Genomic DNA, 24,634 nt, shown 5'->3' with positions numbered 1-24,634 from the left:
ATACACTCAGAGCTGAGCCTGGGATCAGTTGAAAACTGGTAACTTGTCAGCGGATAACTTTAAAACACACCTGAGCCTGCGATATGGTCATGTGATACCGGTCAGCGGATACCCTGTTTTGTCAGCTGTCAATTGACCACAACATCTATGTGCAGTATCAGGTCGCAGGCTCCCAAACTAGCTAGAAGGAATGACATTTTACAATAGCTTCCCTGTGGTGCAGGCGGACGGATGTACGGTCAGGTGACTACTAGTATTTCGCGGATGGATAAGTAACCAAATTTTCGTCGCTTTGAGACTGCGTTCCCGCGCGCGTGGAAATCGCAATAAGATGTGGTTGATTAAGCTATTAAGACGGCCTCGTGAGGACTTATTTGGTAAAATGTAGGCGAGCCTTTCACAGTGATAATGTACTTTGTTTTTTCTTCACATCGTGTTTGCAAAGATCATTTTTAGTTCTCGGCATGGAACTCCAGTTAACATTGCTGGATCACTTTAAAAACCTTTTTAAACAGAAGTTGCAGTTGCTGCCTGGAGATGTTGGTTACGTTTTTCCATTTGGGTCCCTAGAGTGATCAACATCAATTTCCTCTTAACGATATCAATACATAATCAAGAGAAAAGCTTATGAGAATCAATAATGTGATCACCTAAGGAAACCTTCCTATGATCTCTAGGCAAATTCTCTCAAATATTTCACTAAGACATGTAAGAAGATAAGTTCGGAGACTTTTTATTTGGATTAACTGATTAAATTTTAAAGCTGGCCTAAACAGGTCCATAAGTATCAAACACGTTTTACAGAATATTAGCCTGTACAAAGACGTTGGGTATTTTTTTTCTTTTCCACAATTGGCAAACGCGCGAGCGAGAATGACTCGGGGCACCTTCTTGCACTCGTGGTTAATCAATCCCCGCAAATTTACATTTTATGCACCACTCGACGGTTCCTTAAGAGAAAATAGAGGGTCTGTGAACAGGCTAACTGTATACTCCCCTTGTTCGTTTCCTGTGAGCTCCCCACCATATATGAGATTAACCGAAGATAATGTTACATAAATAGGTTGGAATACGCGTTGTTATGATGTACACAGATCACAGTAACTTATTCAGAAATGAATAAATGTTTGAAATAAGCCTTAGTTTGGTTTCATTATTTGTCAATACCTAATCAAGGGAAAAAAATCTGTAGGCCCACACCCAAATTAAAAAAACCATAATGGCTCAATATGGGGCTGAATCGGCTACTTTTGGAGGGGTAGTTTTTAAGAGGGCCAAAATTTGAGGGGGCTGTTTTGGCTACTGGAAAATCCAAAGTGGCCCTAGCGTTTTCCATATTGACCCTTTACATGGTCTAATTTGGCACCGATGCAAGGGTCAATTTAGCCCCAAATTTTGGTACCAAAACAGCCCCATCTCAGTGGGCCTGAATTGGCCCCCAAAACAGTACCATTCTGGACTCACCCGTTTCGACCCCATTTTTGGGGTCAAATTGGCTCTTTTCAGTTTACTGTGTAACAATCCCAATTTCTCTCAAACCTTATATGTTGATTATTACAACCTTATCTGCGTGTCTTGCGTGGTCAGTTAATGAATAAGTTTTTCTGTTTTCAGTATTCGCGTATGCGTGATACAGACAGTCCAAGGACAGAAACACCGTCCGGTAAATGCCCAAGAGAAAAAGGACACCCAGCACGTATTCAGCTACTTCATTGTTGCCAGAATCGTCCAGGGTAATTGCTATGGCCTGTATTATCGCCCTCGAGAGAACACAGGATGCTGCGTTGAAGAGGACGAGATGAAGGTAGGAGTTTCGCTTGGGTGAGCTGAATTTTGATAGGTCTGTGTTGATTTGGATTATGGCGAGGTTCAGAATGAAAATGCCTGTGAAGAAGAGATCACTGTTACCTTAAATTGTTTGTTTAGTTTTGGGGAAGTGGTAGAGTACATTTGTAGCATTCCTGTCGCTTCAAGTCGACCTAACAAAATCTTAGAGATGGAAAATATCTTCCATTTCTCCTTTTTCTTTTATCAGTTAGTGGCAAAAAATGTTTTAAACATCGGTGTGAAAATAATTCTTTTCCCCACCAAACACCTCGATAGCCCTTCTACCGAGTCGTTCAAACACGTGTTCGAAAGTTCCAAATCGAATTGGAGTTTGGAAATGTTAGTTTTTGGGAGAAAGGTTGGCCAAAAATCCCAGAGAAAAACCTATCGGAGCAGGAACGACGAAATTTAACTATAAAGAATTCCACCCGCAAATGGCGTCGATTCTGGGTTATCAACTCGGACCATGCTGCTGGGAGGTTCAACGCGGTCAAAAGGGAAAACATTGCTAGAGTTAAGCAAAGAACTTCAAAGTTAAGATTATCACTTTCAGTGTTTGAGAAGTTTCGAATTTGCTATTAACTTACTAAACTTTTCGAAAGTTTACAAAAACAAAAGTTCTTCTAACCAAGACTGGTTAGTTCAGTTGGGAGAGAGCCGGTCTGCTGAGCGGGAGGTCACGGGTTCAAATCCCGGCCGGACCAACACTCAGAGTCGTTTTCAGAAAAGGGAACTTAAGCAACAGCGTTTTTGAGCGACGGACGTCAACCGGAAGTGGACTTTCTGAATCATAGCATGGCCAATGGTTTGGTTTAAACTCTCAGGCAAATCATCTTTTTAAAGGTGGATTTGCACAGTCGCGTAATTTTAACTTCTTACTTATATTGTATTGTTTTTAGTTCGGAGTTTTTTGTAATCCCAAATTGTCCTTTAACTTTTGATTACAATCGAATATGGCTTAAAACCAGAAGAAGTGTTTCGGCGTTTCGACTTCTGAAAGACTAGAAGAAATCACATTAGCGACAAATAAACTGAATCACTTTGAGTTCATTTTCGAAATCTGATTCGGAATCAACAGTGCAACGTTTAAAAAATCTTCTGTGCGAAATGCGTTACATAGTTAGTGTACGCAAAAACAAGAACTTCTACAATTTTCCGATAAACAAACTTTGTATTGCTAAAATACTTAAGGGAGCACCTTTCTATTGTAACTGATAACGGCCTGGTAGTCGCCCGCTGATCGTTATTAATCCACTCCTGAAATATGGCTAAATCAGCTATCCACAAATTATTGACAGAAATTCTCTACGGCATCGAGAAACTAATTGACATCCGATTTATAGACAAACACTAAATAAAGAACATTTTTTTCAATATCTACCCATCAACAATGTATTCTATGCCAAACTTTGCGGTTCGTGAAGGGGAATCAAGACACGAGTCGAGCGCCAAACAACAACAAGCAGCCATGTTCGTATCAGCCATCCTTGAGAAACTTACTCTTTCACCTCGTTCAGCGCATCAGTTTCCACTTTAAATCACCAGATCTTTACTTATTTTGTACAAAGAAGGTCTTTTTTAAGTTCCTGCTACCATTTGAATCTTAAGCAAGCTTTCAAAGAGAGGAATTTGGTTCCTATGACTATTTACCACGGTCGCTGTCACTGGTCGCTTGCTCTTTATCAAGTCTTAGTGCGCATGCTCATACAAAAAAAGAACCTTGTTTGAAAAATGTAAAAAAGAATGCAATATGCTTTAAATTATTCTGGTACAAGGTTTTTGTCCACTGAAAATTAAAATTACTCAATTTCCTGGTGGATTCTGTCTTAAGGCTTTCGCGGCCGTTTTTCCGTAAATGGAACTGATTTGAACAATGGTGAACGCGATTCCGGGAAGAAATTTACCTCTCTTGAATTTCGCTTACCATTTATCTAAACCGTGACTTGCAGTTTGCGCATGTAAATGATAAACAACCCATTTTACCTGTTTGAAGCAAAACCTGAGGTTGTTCGCACACGCAGGCAGCAGCTGACCACAGGTTTATGTCGTGAGTAAGAGTGGTGAGCGTTCTACTGAAGACCGACAACCAGTCACTCAAGGCCAAGACAAGCAGGACACTCGACTTTAGATCCTTGTATTCACGACGAAGGCAAAAAACACTTGTAAAGGTGCAGTTTATAATGAAGATCGCGTTATCTGTATCGCTGTTGACGAACATGGTTAACGCCTCGCTGCACGGTCAGTGATTTTTTTGGACAGTTAAAAAGAACATTTGGTCCAAGGAATGAGCGTTACGCAAATGGAACTTTAAAGTCTTTTGATTTTTAGCCGAGCCGTAACTACCTGTACCAGTAAGATGTAATTAAGCTTACGTGGAACAATAAAATACTTTGAGGAAAGATATCGTTGCTATGGTGTACCTAAGATAAAATTGGCGTTTATGTCTTTTGTGAACCTCAATATCAAAATTTATGCCCCTATTCATTTCCCAGACAAATAGGTAGGAGAATTTGTTTAAATATCAAATAAATAATTCGTCTTGTACGATTGTTTGCTTAATTCTCGTGACCACTTTGTTTTATAAGGCATTGTTATTGAAAGGGGAAATTTGATGCTTATCAGTGTTAGGGCTTATGGAGTCAATCGCCTTCTCTCACCAACCAAAACGTTTGCTACAAAATTAACAGCGTAGATTTTCTTTGAAAATTATTGACCACTGTCGAGTTTATTTACAATTCCACATAACAAATAAACGAACTGAGAAGGTTATTTTTCAAAAAGTTATAATAGAAAACTCAGAGGCAATTACTGCCGTCAATTCGATTAAAATTTTCAGTCGTAATTGATATAAAATATTTGGAACTTTGTTTTGAGGAATTACCGATTATTAGCTGATAGGTATGTCGAAAAACTCGAAAGAGAGAGAGAGTGTGTTTGTGTATGTTAACAAAACACTTCAAAGATGGGCAATAAAACCCCGATCAACCCAATTTTTATCGAGCCATTAATTTCTCGATTTATGCGTTTTCGATTAAAGCTATACTAGTCGCCTTTCTTTATCAATCCCATCCTATTTTCTCGGGTCATTTACGTAACTCGTCGTACATTTTAGAATACACAAAATTTAATTTCGATTTTTACGTATGAAAGTCTCTGGTTAAAGTGGACGGCGGCGGTACCGGTAAATTTTAAAATACATCGACACTTTGAGTATATTATCCTCTTTTTAAGCGAAAAGACACCCGGTTTGGTGCACAGGAGGCAAACACTGCTATAGAAAGAACTTCGACGGTAGGAATATGAATCAGAATGAGAGAGAATGTTACTACTTGGACACGAGATCCAAAAAACTTCTATTCACCCATTCATACCAACCGAGAATATACTAAGAGAAATCCTGGTTTGTTTTCATGCACCATGACAACTGAAACTGCCTTCGTAAAATATCTGTATTTGTTTGCTTAGTTTTTGTTTGACAAGTACATGCAGCTGCCCTAAATTTCTCAACATATTTTCAACATACAACTGTTGCAATAGTAACCTTTCCTATTTAGGCAAGAAAACTTTCAGCTTACAACCTTCCTATCGATTTTTTGTTTCGAATTACCAAGACGTCAAACAGTACTCGAGCATATTTTTGGAAAGAAGAAATACAAAAGGGATGGAAAAGCAACAGTTTATAAACACTGGGATTAAGCGGTATATCGTAGATATTTTTGTTTTTTGGCCATCTTAGCTTAAGAAGAAACAAAAGGCAAACTGCGGTGATAAACGTAAGGAGATATGAACGCATTTCGGGAAAAGTTTTAAAGTCTTTATTCTTTTCAAAAATGCCCGTTCATATTGCTTTATGTTGACCATCGCAGTTTTCTTTTTGTTTCTTTTCAAGGTGAAATATATATTTCCCAAGTCTCATATGCTTCCTTTACCAATATCAACCTGTCAATACTTTGGCAAACAGGCAGTGCCGGATCCAGACCTTTAGACAAGGGGGGGGGGGGCCGGTCATCCAGACCCTTAGATAAGGGGGAGGGGGGTTGGGTCTCCAAAACAAATCTTTTCGACCCTTCGGGCCTCAATTTGGTCTGCAAATAAGGGGGGCGCCCCCCCCCCCCCCGGATCCGCCACTGAACAAGGCACCAATACCCAGTGTTTGCCCCATATAAGGGAATCAGTCAGGAATGTGGGAAATTTGACTTGTGGAATCGGGAATCATGGGCTTTGGAATCCGTAATAAACCTCATGGAATCTGGAATCCCACTGATAACTGGAATCCGGAATCCAAGTTCCACTAACAATGTATCCGGCATCCAGTACCTAGAATATTTATTCGCCTCAAAAACTTGCAGCCGAGAGCTGAATTGCGATAAGGTTTACAAATACAATAATAAACTGTACAAAATTACAACTAATTAATAAAAGCGCTTTACAACTAATAAAAGAAAGATGATCCCTCATAATTTACGATTTTAAAACTGTTATAAAATCACAAATTCAAAAGCATGCTTCGAGTTCCTATATTCAATAAGAAACAAAATTATATCTAGTTCTCAACTACTGTAAACATAACTTAAAAGAAAACTATTCTTAAATCTTTCAGTTTTGCACTTTGAACGAATAAATTTTTTTTGTTCTCTCAGAGAGTAGCTTGGCTGGTACATGTACTTATTTGGAAGTAGTTTGTGGAGACTGTGAGATTGATTAACACACATTTCATCGAACACCTTTGCCGCAATTGCCTCTCTTCTATCTTACAGTGTTAAAGTTAAAGTTTTCCAAGGCGTGGAATCCAGAATCCAAGACTGTCCGGGATTCCCTTACTTGGGACATCAGTGTGACGTGACGAAAACCAACTTTTACTGCAAGAACGCACGTGTGAGTCTCGGATGTGTCACGTCATTCACCATCCCTCCAGTCTCCCCACGAAAGAAAAACTGGTACCCGCAGTCCTAAATACCTCTCTTACACCAAGGAAAAAGAGCTTATTATCATACTTTATTATTATTATTACCATTTGACTCGCATTTATGTTAGCACTCGAGAACTAACGGCAGCGTGGCCGAGTGGTTAGAGCGTTGAACTTGCAAATCGGAGGCCCCGAGTTCAAGTCTCGCTTTGACTGCTAGCTGGATTTGTTCACGGTAGTCCCGAGTTCAAATCCTCGGCCATGCTTGTAAATAGCCCGGTGGTTTGCCTGCGGCCATTTTGGATGCTTTACCCTGTTTAAAAGTTCAATTTGAATTATTTGTTTCAGGGAGTGTGCTCGGCCCCACTAGCATTAGTGCTATAAATGCTGCCAAGGGTAAATAACGGAATTATTATTATTATTATTATTATTATTATTATTATTATTATTATTATTATTATTGTTATTATTATTATCATTATAACCCAGTTTAGTGAAATTAACTCGATTTTATCAAGGCACCTATAGCACTTTATGTCGTCCGACATATGTGACAATGTGAAATTTGTCATATATTTATATACTGATACATTGTTCTGCTTTAATTGTACATGTACCTTTTACCTACTTTTGTATAAATTACCGTATGATTTGTATATTTTACAAGCAGATCGACAAATTATAAATAAAAAGATTGCACTAATTTTATTCCGTGTTTAACAACTTCGAAAGCGCACGAGGCAAATATTGCTCTTAATATTTTGTACGGAACAAAAATTCTAACATCAAGAAATAAATTATGGTGAATGGTTTTTAGTGCGATAACATCTCATTCACCAATAGTTGGCCAGCCGGCAAACCCTAGAAAATTAACATTCGTTTTCTTTTCCCGGTTTTTTAATTCATTCCGCAATTTCTTAGTTTTCCTTGTGTTTGAGCTGCTGGAAATACCGTAGACTTACCCTAGTTGGAAAGATAACGGTCCTAAAAAGTCTGGTTGCCTCTCAGCTCGTTTATGTGTTCTCACCTTTACATACAAATGTGAAAATTATCAAAGAAGTAAACAAGTTATTTTTTTCATTCCTCTGGAATGGAAAAGGAGATAAAATCAAACGAGACATTATAACAAATGATTATGCTAATGGAGGACTTAAAATGATAGACATACAGTCTTTTAACAAGTCCCTGAAAGCTACATGGATTAAAAAATATCTGGATGAAGAGAACCAGGGAAAATGGAAATATTTTTTTGATATAGAGTTAGAGCGATTTGGAGGCACAATAGTCCTCACTAGTAATTTAAACAAGAAAGATACCATTGAGAATCTCAAGATTAAGAATAACTTTATAAAAGAGATACTTTCAATCTGGGCGGAAGTCAATTTTGATGAAAACATAACGTCCGAGAAACAATTTCTTGAACAAACTTTATGGTACAACTCACTTATTAGAATCGATAACTGCCCCGTCTTCTATCGTGAATGGTTTGATCGAGGCGTTACGAAAGTGAAACATTTGAAAGATGAACATAACAAATTTTTATCACTAGCTGAGCTGCAGCAAAAATACAGCCTCAAAGTTTGTCTTTTAAAGTATTTCGGACTAGTGTCTGCTCTAAAATCTCTTTGGACTACATGTAAAACAAACTGTATCAAAAACTGCAACAATTATGAAACCTTTGTAGTAAGATTAACAGAATGCCAAAGTGCGAGCAAACTTGTATACACCAAGTTGCTTTCTACAAAATGCAAGTTACCATCCCATAATCAACAGAAATGGCTAAAAGACTGCAACGAAAATGATGTGGAGGCGATTAATTGGCGGGAAGCCTACCAGTTGGCCGCTAAATATACTAAAAGTACAAGAATTATTGAATTCCAATATAAATTTTTACATAGACGAATATCAACGAACGACTTCTTAACAAAAATTGGCGTAAAAGACAACCCAAATTGTTCTTTTTGTAATAATGAACCGGAGAAACTTCTTCGTCTTTTTTGGTCTTGTCCTAAAGTGGCCTTTTTCTGGCATAGTTTATCTCTTAAGCTGACTTTGCTCCACATTACACCGGAACATTACACATTAGATATATTTGTTGCACTTGGTCTAAAGCCGGATTCTTCAAAAAACTGCCAGCAAATTAATTTCCTTTTCCTTCTAGCCAGAAATTACATCTGGATTAGCAAAAGAAGGGAAACCTCGCCAAAGATAGCAGGCTTCCTGCAATACCTCAAATCATTCTACCACATAGAGACCACTGCAGGTCCCATTTTACCAAAAAAATGGGAAAATGTGAGCTCCTTATTTCAGTAAGCCTTTGATTTTGTATACATTTGTATATCTCGATCCTCTGCTCATTTTCTCCAGCATTAACCTGGTGTATCTTTTGCTTCACAATCGCTGTCTCTTTAAGACACTTAAGATATAAGTGCGTTTACCGTGAATGTTTGGTTTTGTAAATAGTGGTTTTGAAGTTCAATTACTAATTAGAACTGCTTGTAAATAGTGCATTGTAGTGCGAGTAGTGAGTAGGTAGTGTTGAAAGTACTGAGTATTGTAAGTCTTTACATTGTAAACAGAGTAAGTACCTTAGTCTATTGTATTCTAAATATTGTATTGTAAGTAGTGTAAGTATCGTAGTGTTTGTAAGTATTTTTGATTGTTGTTTGTCGATTGAATAAATGTTATTAAAGATAAAAAAAAAAAAAGTTTTCCTTGTGTGAACTCAGTGAGAAGTTAGAAGTTCAACTCTTGTTTTTCCCAGTACGCTCGAAAATGTCGGGCAAACAGGGTACATACATCAAAAACTACCCTTAAAAAAGAAGAATTGCATGAAACGGTTCCTCCTTCCGACAGAACGCGTCTTTTCAACAAAATTTTTCACGAACACAATTCGTTGAATCGAATGGCGCGCTTGGATAATTATGGCAAGATTTGTTTTACCGTGAAGAGTCCACCACAGTGGCTGCAAAAATTGCATTCGGTCTTGCTGTTTATATTTGTAAAATAAAAACGATGTGACTACTCTGGCACAGTCCAATAAAAGAGTCAGGTGAGCACTCCAAGTTAGTTCGCGGGCACCTTGAGGGTTTCAACCTTGGGGAAGCAACTGAGCGCCAAGCGAGACACAAATGACTTCTGATTGGTAGATAAAATTGTCGTTAGCGTTTGTAAGCGGTCAATGAGCAAAACCAACGCAACCGCAATTTTTTTCTCAATGTATTTTAAGCCACAACATTATCACTTATTACAGTCCCAGAATAGAAGAGTAATTTCGGCCTTTTCATCTAGAAAGTCAACAGAAGGATACCCCCGTCGAAACGGCACGGGGAGCAAAGAGAATCTCCGAGTCCGCTTTCTTGAGGGCTGTCTCTACCGCAAAGCAAGCTTGTGGTTCTTTTGTGTGATCTCCCGAGATATAAGAGGGTTCACCTGTAGTCTTCAACAGTTTCTGTGGATATACTGATTAATTTTATTAGATAATCAGCTATACGAAAAACAATCATAGTTTACAAGCTTTTATTTCTCCTCAATTAAGATTGCTTATCGTTCAGCTTCGTGGAGCGGATAAGCAACCTTCATCAAATCACTGAACTGTACTCAGAACCACTGAACAAAGATCGAATTCATTTAATTCGAACGAATAGCAAATTCGTCTTTGACTTGAGACGGAAGGAAAAACCTACCGTTTGACGCTTATGTCAAAGTTGCGTGAATTATCCCTGGAGAGAAATATTTCTCCTCTTTCCTCATTAATCGGTATAGATTTCGCTCGTAAAAAATTGAATAGTACTCCTTAAAAGTCCGAAGATTTTCCTTATTAGCTTATCGACCAAGAATGTTTCCACCCGGAAGAAAGGAAATCGCCGGGCATGAAGACAATAAAAATACTGCGTTGTGATTGGCCGATTGCCTTAAACACTTGTCGCTCTACAAAAATAACCTGAAAATTACGTAATGTCGATTTCCATCCTTTCCAGCGCGGGAAATTGAGAACTCGAGGATCTTTTCAAGTTTTAGCGAACATTGCTCAAAATTGTTGGATATTCAAGTGCTATTATGGTGAAGCGTAGCGAGGGCGTCGGATAATATGGTGACAGGGTGTTTTGTTTTGCTTGTGTAACTGGAAAAGCCTCCAACAGGCGTTATCTATACACTTCATAAATGCTCTATGGTGAAATTCACACGAATGACACAACATGCTGTCAACTTTCATAGATGGATTTTCGTGTTAGCGATTCTTTTCTCCGCGGCAGTCACCAACGGTAAATCTCTTAAAGAAGCCCGTTGATATTTCTTTGAGGGATTTCTCTTCCATTTGTTTTTGGTGCCCATTAATCTTGCAAGATCGAGCTTTAAACGTGATGAATTGTGATTCTGTGATTCTTTGGAGCAAATCCATAAGTGTGGCCGCGCGAATGAAGAGCGTTGAGCTGCTCTTTCAAGCGGTTTGGCATTTTTTTATCACTATCTTGCAAATCGATTTTCTGACCGACTAATTGTGGACACTATTGGATATGAAAGAGTTCACTTGACCAACATGTGTTTGTTTTTGTTTTTGACTAGTAGGTACCCAACTTCAATCAAAGTCATGCACGAACCAGCAAGCCTCCAAAAACAGGAATGCTTTTAGTTTCCGCACATTTGGAAATGTTTCTAGCCTTGAGGACTGCGTGGATCTTTGCTGCGGAGATGAAACTTGTGAGCTGGCGATTCTCTCCAAAGGATTCCACTGTTTTGGTGTGTCCTGCTTCGAACCTAAAGTTTGTCATAGAATTTTGGATCGCTTGTTAATGGACGATGAAAGGGAAATTGGACGAAGCTCGAGAAATACAGGTAAAATATAGTACTTTTAAAATAGTAGAGTTTCTTTCTCGAATGTTCTGTCGATCTTTGGAGTTTGTTGTTGAAATCTTTAAATGTAACAGTTGATTAATTCCAAGTGAAAGAGAGAGAGCTGTACTTTCCTTTGCTGTTGCTGATTATGCTGTTCCAGGTAGTTCTTACTTGTCTTTCTGTCTAACTCTAACCATTCAAATGGAAGCTACTGTTGGCCTTTTTATTTTGCTGTACAAGGTAGTTTTAACTTTTGTTTCTATTGATGAAATCCTATGGTGTGACCATTCATATGAAAGCTATTGTGCAATACTTTCCTCAGTTGCTGTTTATTGCGCTGTCAAATTTTCAGCTTTATGCGTTGATAAAATTTTTCTTTGAAGTATTAGTCTTTGTGATGATAACCATGGTGTAAAAATTATTGTATTTTATTTTCATTGATTTAACATTTTTGAAAAGAAAATACGTGGGAATGTATGGTTTTTATACGGCACATCTGAAGTGAAGTGAGGACCTTCAATTTTACAAAAATTCTCCATTCTTTCTTAGAGAGGCTGCGTCACCGCTGTCTAGTGTATTTTGTTTTTAGAGAGTTAAAATCAAACGGCAAACGCGAATTTGTACCAAGTGACCAAGTTTTCCCTTTACTTGTCGTTTACTGTTCGTTATTTCTACACATAAATAAGTAGCTTCACGCAATGTTTTATCCATAAGAATTGTTTTTTTATCTGCTCATTTTCTATTTTGAGAAATTCTCAACTTGAATCTTACGTTTGTCCTTTGCCGTATACGTGAAGCTCAAACTGTCTGTTAATGCCGATTACGCGGCCTTATTCGCAATGGAACTTGAAAATTACTTGTAAATAGCAAAATCGCAGCTTCGTGTCAAACAAATATATCTCCCAAGCAGTATATTTAACAATTATTCCTCGAGCCCGAATGGGCTGTTGACTCAGAGGCCATGAGGGTGAGAGGAATAATTGTTTTAGTAAAGTTGGTCAAAAATATCGAGACAAAACAACTTTAGCTTTAGCTCTAGCAACTTTAGTCGCCATTGTTTTGGTTTGCAAAGCCGGTGCTTTTCGCTAATAGTGGGCTATAACATATAGCCTAGTAGTAGCTCAACCAATCAGAAGGCAACGTTGATAATAGACCACTACTTGGAGTTTAGCAATAAACGTTAAAACCTCAAAATAACAGGGTGTCAAAAAACACCATTGCAATTTCACGTTTGTCCGTCCGTTCCTCCTTCCGTATTTGCTGTGTTATCTTTTCATTTTCTGAGCTGTTATTTATATGGTATACTCAGTTTGGTGGCGGTTTCCACAGCTGTTTAAATTTTCTTAAATTTCGTTTCTTTTATTGCTTCAGATGAATTCTGTTAAATCTATCACTCTGCACAGGCAACAATGATGGGCATTGTGCCTTTTACTTACAGATAGACACCTTTCAAGTTAACATAATGATGAGTAACAATGATAGTTCCTTTTTTACATGGTGCCTAAAACGGCAGCTCTACAGTGAATTCTTTATGTGAGAGATTTGGCTCTGAAATTAAAATTTCTTGATTTCTGAAAGAGTCCGTTTGAAGCTATGTTGCTTTCTTTCCTCTCAGGAGAAAAAATTTCTCTGGAAGAAACTTAACTCTGGTAGGTCGGTACTTCGTCAAATGTGCAATCTCAGGGTTACGCGTGCGTATTTTGTTAGCTGAAATGTTGTTTAGTGTAGAAAGGTGATTTTGGGGGGTGTCTGCAACAGGTGGGGGTGTTCTGGAAATTGTTTTTAGACTTTTCAATTTGATGTTGTGAATCATGTGAATTGGCAAATTGTGCGCTCTCTGTGCCTGTCTTGCTTCCAGAGTTACCAAAAAAAGTATCAAAATGTAGTTTGCTAAAGTTCTTTTTCAACTACTATCAATCTAAACATTATCGATGACCAGCCTGCTTAGGATATATCCATGCTAAAGGACTTTATTCTTAAGGGTCTAATTAAAGTTAACAGTCGTTTATTCCAACTCAGTGTGTAAAAATCAACCCGAAACATAAGCGTTTTTGCATGAAGATAGGCTTTTAGGCACTTAACATGAAATTGCGCCTTAAAGCCATCATATGCAATTTGTACAACCGTTTCATTTTGTTAGAGTGTAAAAATTTAAGAGGTGCTAACTAAGAAGCGTAAAATGCTTTGAAAGTTCCTGGTGGTTCAAGCGGGTGGCTGTATAGAACTGAGTGATAAAATTATTAGAACTTGTTATTTTGATGTAGCCAACCAAGCAAATAAAAGTCCAACTTTGAATTCAAAAACAAAATTGTTTGGAACGACCCATATGTGGTTAATTTGAATCATTATTTACAACTCCTGTATTGATTTATTATTATAACTCAATGAAAAACGGATAAGAACAAGATGGTCGCTGCAATTACCATATACATCCAACTAATTAGTCAATTTGGAGAGATTTAATTAATTAACAGGGCTGTGTTCTTAAGAAAAGTAGCACAACAGCGAAATAAATCTCTCCCTTAAGCAGGAAAATGTCTGCATAGATTCGTATGAAAACCGCCAATACTAATTACAAAATAGTTTCTAATTTCTTCTTTTGGTACGTGATGATGGCGCAGTAGAGAAAGCAGTCGCCTGTTATCAATTTACCCCGAATTTTAAACTCGAAGGCAAAGCGATTGTGGTTTGAATCTGTTCTCCCTTACTCTGAGAAGAGCGAAATCAAAACGAACAAAGATGAACATGAACAGCTTCCCTTTTGACGGATAAATATCTTGACTTGGGAGCTGTTTTCTTGGAGGCAAGAAGATCCTAGAAGGCGGAACAACTTTTCGTTGGTACCCAGTAGAGAGGGAATTAGAGATGGTGGGCGACAAAAACAAAATGCATTTTTGGCCCTTCTGCACTTTTAACTAGCGTTAATAACTGACTACCTTTGAGCAGAATTATCACAATAATCAGCTCGTAGTAACCCCAAACGAAATGACTGGCCTTTATCGCCGTGATTACCCACTGAACGACCCGCCGCCATTTTTGTCTGGTTTGTCCCAAGTACTATAATCTTCCTAGCGAAGGTAGTTACATGGTGCAAGGATCTTCCTAGAACAAGCATCTTACTACCTCTCAGCGAACGAAAGAAGATCCTAACGCTAGCGACAGGTAAAACACTTTGCTCGTAAACTGAATACGGAAAAAAATATGGCGCTAGGACAATCCGCCTTCTAGGATCTTCCTCCGTCCTAGTAACCAGCCCCTTAGTATATCAATGTTTGGTACATCGCCTATACCATTTTATGGGGTCAATACGTTCTCTTCAAATGTCTCGTTCTCCAAATTTCTTCTTGGTTTCATTCAATCCAAACTCCTGGTTTCCATACTAATCTTTCACTTACTATGTTTTTTTCTTGTCAGTACAGTCGACTCCCGATAACTCCAACCCTCCCTAACTCGAACCGCGCGCTAACTCGAACCAAAATCGATTTCCCCTGGATTTCCGTCATACATTCACTGATATTTTACACTCGATAACTCGAACCCTCGATAATTGGAACTCCCTCTAACTCGAACCAATTTTCGTTTCCCCTCAGGTCATTTTCTATATAGTTTTACCCTCGATAACTCGAACCATATTTTGAGCCCTTAAAAAGTCGGGAAAAAAACCGTCTACGGGCGTCCGAATCATTAAATTTTGGATTTCCTATTGATGTGTTGTAGGAGTATAGTTTACTGGTGGAGGCTGATGTTGATTGTCAGAGGCTAACGTGAAGCAGTTTTTCTTCCCAAAACAGTAAATTTAGGCTATGTTTTGTCACGTTACGTTCTTATTTATATCTGGAAGGCTCTTTTAATTTTCACTTGACATTTCTACAATTAAATGTGATTAAAATGTTCACTGTGCAGTAAAAACTGTTTTTTACTTTACTCTCGGCTATTTTCTTCGAACTCCAGGTAACTCGAGCTCCCGATAACTCGAACCTTTTTTCGATCTCCCTTGAAGGTTCGAGTTATCGGGAGTCGACTGTACATTATAATTCCCCTTTTTACTTCCAGGAAGGAAAGATTTTATCAGACACACTTCTCAAATAGCGAACCCAAAGTGCCCGCAACGATTTGTACCTAGTTTCCAGGTCCTTCTCCTGGGAAGGAGAAGTCCACGTGATGTTTATAAACTGCGTGCGCAGCCAACAGATGCCAGCCAATGCAGCGCTCAGTGCTGTAGGTCACGTGACTGCTCGCTATCCTTCATCGAAGATGACGAGTGCTTTGGCGTTACCGGTGCCATTGGTAACGGTACAAATTCAGAACAAGGATCAAGAATTGGTTTGCAAATTGCCATAATTGACAGAAACAAAGGTTGGTCAGTTTCGTTGAATTTTAAGAAGGATCAATTCTTCAACACCGGCTTAGATATATGACTACGTCCGTAGCACTCTAATCATAGCCTCCCTTAGCATTCACCTAAACTAAGGTGTGCTAGTAAATGGTTTGTAGGTCGCATTTTGTAGGTCGCATTTTCATTTTCAGTTTGTAAGTGATTTTCAAAGTAATAGATGGCCTTGCTTTACCTTGCTAAAAAGTCTCGCTCGACAGTCTTAACCCATGAGAAGGTGGAGTAATCCCAAGCAAGAACTAAACGCAGTATGCTCGCAAGCCTTAAGCTTTCTCGGTACTTGAATCCAGCCGCCTTGATGTTCTTTAAGGCGATATCTTACCGGTCTCTTTATGTGTTATATGACTGACCAGAAAATGAAAGCCAGGTTCTAGTTAGACAAAAGCATAAACACAAGCCCGAGCATACGAAGCTTGTGCTGCTACTGTGAGGACTACCGCAACATAGGCTTTTGCATAATAGTGTGAAACTTTGTCAATGTTCTTTTTGTGCTGAAATAATGCTGACGCATAGGTTGATGTTATTCCTAGAGAGAAATTTGCGACATTTTTTTCTTCTTCTTCTCTACTGTCATTTATCTAAACGTGGCGGTGTCCAATCTTGCCGCTACTTTGGACACTCCACACATATGTACGTTATCTCTTCGTAGCCTAATGATTACTCATTACCCATTTTTTCTTCTTCTATTTGTATATAACTTGCGTAAATGCCCTAAAAAGAAGTGTAAAATGAGTTGAATTGAATAGCATAAGAGCAAGCTGTTTTGTAAATATATGAAATAACTGCTTTTTGTCATTATTTTCACAGAGGTATCCAGAAGCCTGGACGACGATGACGAAGATCCCGATGAACTGGGTTCCGATGATGCAGACAAAGACACGCCTACTACCAAGCCGGTGGTCTCCACTATAACATCTAAATCAAAGCTTAGACATTTCACCGATATTCCTAAGAAAGGAAAAACGCACAAGTTGGCAGCGGGTAAAATTGCGTCAAGCTCAGCCAAAGAAACTAAACGAACGTTCTTATCTGGTGCGCATATCGCTGCCAAATCAGATGTAACATATTCCAGGGTTCCGTTGAGGAAAATGGGTGCCACAGAAAAACGTAAACAAATATTATCATCGGGCAAAGACAGTTTTTCTCACGTAATAAGTAAAACCAGAGCGTTAAACGTAAATGGAGCTGACAAACAGGCCTCAGAAGTGTCTAACATGGTGACACCCCCTGATTCACCTGCCAGAAAAGAAACGACAATCCATGGACGTACACGGGGAAACGAAACACCCAAACATGAGGGACATTCTAGTCCCACTTTAGTTGGTAATCGTCAGTATCAAGCCAGTGATCTTTGGAACTTCAAAGGGTCGAAATTTGACCCAAAGAGCCGGAAGGTTCGTGTTGAAAGTTTTGCCAGTCATTCTGCAGAGAAGAGCTTTTTGGAAGATGACGAAATAGGAAGTTCTCAAAACTTTGATAGCAGCAGTTATGAAAAGGAGGGTTTAAGCGCTGACGGGGAAATGAGTGGAGATGATGTCGTAAGTGGAGATGTTGACTCAAGTGGGGATGGTGATTTGGGTCGATATGGTTACTTAAGCGGGCACAGGCTTCCAATTAGAGCCGTTAAAGATTCCAGTAAAGGTTATAACGATGTAAGTGGAGAAGGAGAAGGCCAGAACGACTCTGAGGACGAATCAGGTTATGATTCAAGTGGAGAAGATAAACATTTTAGTGGAAACGATGATGATTTTAGTGGAGACAGCGTTGACACGATGACCTATAATCCAATGCGACACAAAGTATCTGCCGGGGAACGCGAGGAATACGAGACAACCAGAAAAACGGTTGACGTAAACTTTTCTGGTTCCGGTGACGGGGAAAGTGATGAAGGTTCTGGAGATAACAGTGAAATTCAGAAGAAAACGTCCTTGAATAAGAACAATAAAAAACGTAAAATGGATCTTGTTGAAGCTTTAGATGACCTTGACGAAGGCACCACTAGAAAATCAGGAAGCGTTGTTCCTTTACCTCAACGCGGAAGTGCGACGATGAAAAGCAAAGTTAAAGCAAACAGCAGTCATCCAAATTCCCAAGAAGATGTCAAAGAGATAAAGAGAAGTAAAATTATCGAGCATCTGAATGATCTCGGGTCTGGGGACGCCGATAGCGAAAAATCTTCTAAAGAAGTTGCAAAATTGCATCAAGAAGCAAACAATTCAAGAGAGGAAGGCGAAAAGAAGGTAAACAAGAAACTCCGAAAACTTAAACACAGAGACAATACCAGAGAGAAAAGTGACCTTATGGAAGAAGCAGACGCTCTCGGATCAGATGATGATGGTAATGAGAAAATATCGGAAAGCGTTGAACATTTGCTGCACGAAACTACCAATTCGGCAAAGAAACGGGAAAAGGTAGACAACAAGCAGATCAGTCCTAAACAAAAAGACAGCCTAAGAAGGAAGAGTGAACTTGTCAATGATCCGGATGATCTTGGATCAGACGATGATGATGAGAAAAAAGCAAGAAAAGCTACACATTTGCTTCAAGAAACTAGAACTTCGAAAACAGCAAAGAAGTTGCAAAAGACAGGCAAGGAGACCATAAAATTGAAAGAGGACAGTATTAGTAAGAAAAGTACCATAGCTGAAGTTCCGAATAGTCCTACATCAGATGAAGGTGATGATGGAAGCAATCGGAAAGTTTTTATCGCGCATAAACAATCTAGCATTTCAGAGGCTGAAAACCAAAATAAAAAGTTCCTGGGAAAACAAGTGATTGTTAAATCCCAAAAAGAAGGATCCAAACGGGAGGAAATTGAGCACGCTGAAGATCCAGATGAACTTGGGTCAGATAACGATGACGAGGAGAAGGTATCAAAAGCGCTTTCGAGATTGTCTTACCAAATAAGCACTCCAAAAGTGTCAAAAAACAGAAAAAATCATCTGGCTCTCAAAAAAGAAGGCATTGTTAAAGAGAAAGTGAATCTTGTCGAGGATGTACATGAGCTTGGGTCGGATGACAGTGATCCGTTGTCGGCCAATCAAGACACTTCAAGGAAAATGGCGACGAGATTACCTTCGCAAACTCAAGTTTCAAGGACAGGTAGAAAGCAACAGAAATTCAATAGGTCAAGTTCGACAAAAGAAAAAATAGATTTTGTTCAAGACTTAAACGATCTCGGCTTGCATGACGACAAGAGTGGTATAAGTAAGTTAAGAAAACACGACGCCTTGACGCCAACAAAAGTTACCAAACTATCGAAAACATCAAACCGTTCGATATCGGGCGAGAAAAATAAGACTGTCAAATATCTGAAATCAAGCGACGGACAAACTGCGAGTAATCTTAACCTTGCTGAAGATTTGGACGATCTCGGAGCAGACGACGATTACGTTGATGAAACTAAACCAGAACAACCCGCTTTAAGTTTGCCTGTGAGAACTAATGACAGAACAGGACAGATACCTAGTGCGCAGCGGACGTCCAGTGGTGGCCACATGGGCTCACCACCACGGAACAAGGATACAAAACAGGCGTCCACTACTTTTGGGCTATCAGTAGGTGATGGTAATAAATCGCACATTGTGTCAAGACAGTCAGAACACAGTGTTTCAGGTGGTTTAACTCATCATGGTATAAGTCGTAAAGGAGGTCATGTGTTGGGCCCAATTCAGGTCAAAGGCAAGAGTGATCTGACAAAGGCGAGTCGTGTGAAAGACGAAAAACAGAAACAAGAAACTATGCACATCAAGGAAAAGGAACCTGGACAAGCTGCTAGCCTAAAACAAGTGAAAGAGCCTTCACCCTCGATAAAGACAGAAAATATTCTGAATTCTAAGAGCCGAGAAGCAATTGTTCAAAATAAAGGAACAAAAGGAAACAGCACAAACCCTCATCAAGCAAAGCTGACAATCACAGAACCTACAAAACCCAAAAAGGTCCCTACATCTAGTGAGACGCTAAAGACGATACCTAAGAATCGCTCAGATGGTGTTCCACTCAACAATCAAGCAACTTTAACAAGGACCAAGACAGTAATGGCACCCATAGCATCTAATGACAAACTAAAAGTCAGTGTGAAAACTCATATAGCCAACAAAAATCATCTCAATGTAACATCTAAAGAAAGGGCAGAAAAATCAACTTTGAGAGATGAGAACAAGAGCGCGATAAAAGCAAACAAGCCCAAGGAAAGCGTTGCCTTAAAAAGGAAAGACACTGCAAAACAGAGGAAAACACCATCCATAGATGGCCACAAAAATCGGACGAAGGGACGAAAAGGGACGAAAAAGTTCTCTAAGGTGTCTTCAAAATTCGAGGTCATAGATGACCTTATGAAGTTTGCCCATCGCAAAAAATCAGTAAAAAATAAAGTTGAACACTCTGTTGCGTCGGGAAAGAAAACTTCTTCTGGTAAAACGATTCCTCAGCAACAAGGTCGTGAGAAGGGTTTGACAAATGACAATGGTACAATAAGAGGGAAACAACCGATGACTCTTCATTCTACTAAAACTAAGACAATTTATCCTGTGCATCGAAAAAAGGTAATTATCAACCATCTGCAATCTTCTGGTAAGCTGGCAGCCAAAAAATCACAGACAACGGCAAGTCCCCCAGTTTCACGTCATTTTCCACTTACAACGCAATTCCATGCATCATCAAAAAAGAACGGTTCTTCGTCGTCTACTCTTCCCTCCAAAGCTCATCTCCGAACGCAGGAAACAAATCCTCCAGAAAGAAATCAAAACACCTATAACAGAGCATTTCTTTCATTAAAACAACGCAGTAACGAGCAAGTGTTGGATAACAAGAGTGAACTCTTGGCTCATTTCCGTAATGTGAACGGTAGTGATGGTGTTGAGTTTTCATTTAAAACTAGTGGTAGCCACCACAAAGAAAAACACTCGAAGCACGATTTGTCCTTTGACCTGGATGATATAGGAGATGCTGATTTCGACATAATGATGTCAAATGATATCCCGCACAAACATTTACCTGAAAAGAAAAAGGTTATACAATCGAGGGAGAAGCACACGAAGAGTTCTGACGAAAAGCAGCATGACCATAGTCCAGATAGCCTTAAAAAGAAAAGAAAGAACAGTGATGGAGAACTGAGAAATAAGGGAGAGGACAAAAGTGAAGAATCAGAGCCGGATTCTGAAACACACCACTCGCATCACAAACACAAGGAAATAACTAACGATGTCATCACCCGCAAACGTCATCATCATCATCATCATCTCCCCCTCAAAGAAACTGATAATAATGTTGACAGTAACGATCGCGATGAAACCCATTTTTCCAAAAAGGATGAGAAAGGTAGGAGCCATGATGAGAAGAAATCACACCATCATGACAGACACGATACATCTAACAGTGCTGATGAGAAGGACAGTGAACGCGTGCATCACCATCATAAGAAGCACAGGCATCGAGCCACGGCAGCTAGAAAGGATGACTTTAGCGATGATAAGGACAATGGTGAAGACTCTAAAGTTAAAAGTGACCATAAAAAGAGAAGGAAAGAACGTGATAAGGCCAAAAACGATGATAAATCAGAGAAAGGTGAAAAGGTTGAACATCATAACCATCGCAGTCACAAAGCACATTCGAAGAAGTATGATAACAATGACTGGGAAGGGAATATCATTCCTGGAAAAGTAAAGCTTGTTTATGAAAAAGATAGTGACAGAAAACGACATCATAAACATAAGACTCGAAACGAAGAGGAAATAAATCCCCACAAACGAAAACATGTTTTCGAGGCAAAGAAAAGTCGCGAAGATTCTGAAAATAACAAAGACGATCATTCTCATCAAGAACATCATACTGAAAGTGATGATTATAACCAGCACAAAAAGTATGCCAAAGACCACGAAGCTGTGAAAAAAGATGATTCAGAAGAAAAACTAAAGATTAAAAATGACAATGAAGAAGAACACGCAGAGAAAAAGAAGGAAGTGAATTACGAAGCGATTAAAACCGGACGGCATAGGTTTGTTCAACACGAAGACGATAATGAAGGAGAGACCCATCAGGGAGATGATTATGACAGTGATCGTGAAGACGGTAGTTCGTGGACAAGTAAAAAAGATGACAAAGACGATGAAAATGAAAAGAGCAACGACAATGATAACAACAGCGATGAACGTGGTAAGAGCGACGACAGTGAAGATGCGAATGAGAATGGTGCTGATGACGATGATAAAGAAGAACGTCCTAGTAAAGAAACCAAGAAGAATATGGTTGTTTTAGGCGAGGATTCTGACAGTGACAATGATGATGATGATGATGATGAGGCGAAACATTCCAGAAAAGTTCATGAAAGACGTCATGGTCACAGGCACGTGACCGAACATAACATCGATGAACAGGAAAACGAAAAGGATTATTTGGAACATAAATACCACGAGGAAAATCATAAATCTGCTCTTCATCATAGGCGTAGACATAAATATCATAGGCATTTGAAAGCAAAACATAGACATCACGAATTTGACTATGAGAATAAGGAAGATGATTTTAACGGTGAAAATGATGACGATGATGAGGCAGTAGGAAAGGCAGACAGGAAAGAAAAAGAGGATGAAATACGAAGAGATCACTACGACAAGAAGAGAAATAGAAAGAAGCAACGTTATCATGACACAGCCGAGAGCTCTGAAGAAAACAAGGACTATCGCGCCAGAAAATTTCACAGGTCACATCATCGTCATCATCATTTAAGACCAGTTGTTGACATTGATAGAATCAAGGAAAGGCCTGCAGACGGATACGAACCAGATGACGAAAAAGATCATGTCGTGAACGACGAAGAACACGATGAAGAGGAGAAATTTCCAAGGCGTCATCGTACTCATGAACACGGACCCGCTGAAGAAGAGAACAATGACGAAAATTTTCAACGGGAAAAAGAAGGCTCTGATGATCATTTTGCCCCACCTGAACATGACAGAGGAAGGTGGAAGTTCAAGCCAGAAGAGTATCACAGAGAATTTAAAGGCGCTTCTCATCAACTCGATAATCAAGATTTTTCCGTTAATCGCTTTATGGGAGAAGAAAATCATAAAGGTTATCATCACAACCGTCGTCCGGAATATAACTTACGACCCAAATTTAAGCCGAGAAAGAGAAAAAAGGAAAGATGGAAGAGTCGTTTTTACTATAATGATAATGAAGATCCGGATTATGAGGATTCAGGTGGATTATTTGACTCGTCTTCATGGACACCCAATGAGAATTACGATGATGACGATTTTTATGGTGGGGAGGGTAATCATGAAAGGAGGCATCATCGAAAAAAACACGGCAAATACAAGAACCGCAAAGACAGGCAAAGCTATGAATACTGGGCTTACGGCAACCAGTATCCGTACTACTACGGTTACAAGTACCACAGGGTTCGATCCAGGTACCAGAATAACCAGCGGCAACCGAATCCATATTATGACTGGCATAACAGATACAGAAATTACAATGGATGGAAATCAACGCCCTCACATTGGTATTCGAACAAACAACCGTGGGATGGGACCCGGTCATGGCGACATCATCCAAAATGGACACAACGATTTGACGATTACAAGCCAACAGGTTACCAGTGGCACAAGTTTTACGATAACAACGATGATTATCGTAATAGAAATCAACCCAGACCCACTGCATACCCAAGAGAGGCGTCCACCTTTCTGCCACCCACGAGCTCAATATGGCAAAAACAGCTTGATGCTACTCATAGAGGGTTTATAGGAGATAAGGGGCTGTCTCAAAATCGGGAACCTGGTAATAATTATCAAGACTGGAGTAGATATAAACCGTCTGCTTCTTTAAATCAGGCTTCAAGTAGGTACGGTCCACAGCAGCGTCCGCTAGCCGGTTTTCAGCCGCGACCTAATCCAGACGCTGTGAAGCCAGCGGACCAAACTCAACCGTTGGGAATAGTGTCAAATTATGTTCCTCCCGCTTCTCAACAAGGACCAGGTCGGATCGACAATCAGACGAAGTTTCGTCCAACGGTTAGGCGGCAGTATGCAGGCACCCCACCTCTCAAGGTCTTAACACCAACAAATGATTTTATAAAAATAAAGAATCTTATGGATACGTTGAACACTTCGTCCTCTGCTACCAATATCCAGCCACCTAGCAGCGTCACAAGTAATGTTCAGAACAACGCTAACATAAAGAACGGTCTCCCCAAGGTAAATGTTTCCAGCAGTAGTCAGGATGAAGATCAAAAGCGTCTGAATGGCTTCTTCAATGAAGAAAATGGAGGAAAGAAGTCAGACATTTTACGGCCAAAGAACAACAGTCAAGGACAGGCTGCAACGAATGTCTTGGGTAAGTGATGTGTCATGCGTATTCATTTAAGAGGAGAAAATTGTGGTTTTAATCATTTCACATGTATCTTTTGGTAAAAACTTGAGAGGCTTCGTAACAATTTTTAATAGGAGATTTAATCTCTTTCTATTCTCATTCTTTACATAGAGATTTGCCTGGAAATGGGGTTATACCAATATTCATAAAAGGGATGCTAACAATCGTTGTGACGGTCCAAGGTTCCAGTTGCTATAAGGCGGAACGAACGTTAACTTAGGGTTAAATTGCTCACTTACGATTGGAATTATTGTCACTTGTCTCCTCTCATCCATGACGTTGCATTAAATTAGCAAACC

At 39.3% G+C, this 24,634-nt stretch overlaps 2 protein-coding genes across 2 annotated transcripts in view; one reads left to right on the top strand and one right to left on the bottom strand.

Moving 5' to 3' along the window:
* Positions 1 to 460: 460 nt before the first annotated feature.
* Positions 461 to 4,104, bottom strand: LOC140924408 (uncharacterized). Its single transcript, XM_073374439.1, has 2 exons — positions 3,811 to 4,104; positions 461 to 1,884 (listed from the first exon to the last, which is right to left on the bottom strand). Exons 1-2 carry the CDS (start codon positions 4,043 to 4,045, stop codon positions 1,541 to 1,543), a joined length of 579 nt encoding a protein of 192 aa, XP_073230540.1. The 5' UTR covers positions 4,046 to 4,104; the 3' UTR covers positions 461 to 1,540.
* A 6,618-nt stretch (positions 4,105 to 10,722) lies between these two features.
* The window catches only part of LOC140925061 (uncharacterized), a 29,812-nt gene continuing 15,900 nt past the window's right edge, over positions 10,723 to 24,634 (top strand). The window contains exons 1-4 of the mRNA XM_073375017.1: positions 10,723 to 10,998; positions 11,303 to 11,569; positions 15,623 to 15,925; positions 16,770 to 24,299. Coding sequence (XP_073231118.1) covers positions 10,905 to 10,998; positions 11,303 to 11,569; positions 15,623 to 15,925; positions 16,770 to 24,299 — 8,194 coding nt within the window. The 5' untranslated portion in view covers positions 10,723 to 10,904. The remainder of the gene's footprint in view (positions 10,999 to 11,302; positions 11,570 to 15,622; positions 15,926 to 16,769; positions 24,300 to 24,634) is intronic.

This window comes from Porites lutea, chromosome 14 (assembly GCF_958299795.1).
Source record: "Porites lutea chromosome 14, jaPorLute2.1, whole genome shotgun sequence".
NCBI classification, from domain to species: Eukaryota; Metazoa; Cnidaria; class Anthozoa; order Scleractinia; family Poritidae; genus Porites; species Porites lutea.
The sequence above is the reverse complement of the archived record's forward strand: the minus strand, read 5'-3'. Positions and strand labels throughout refer to the sequence as shown.

Bases quoted from the DNA above. Each gene is read 5' to 3' on its own strand.
- LOC140924408 (XM_073374439.1), bottom strand. From the start codon at position 4,045: ATGTTCGTCAACAGCGATACAGATAACGCGATCTTCATTATAAACTGC. The intron at 1,885-3,810 runs GTAAAATGGGTT...TCTTCTTCACAG, and splicing joins TCAGGTTTTGCTTCAAACAG to GCATTTTCATTCTGAACCTC.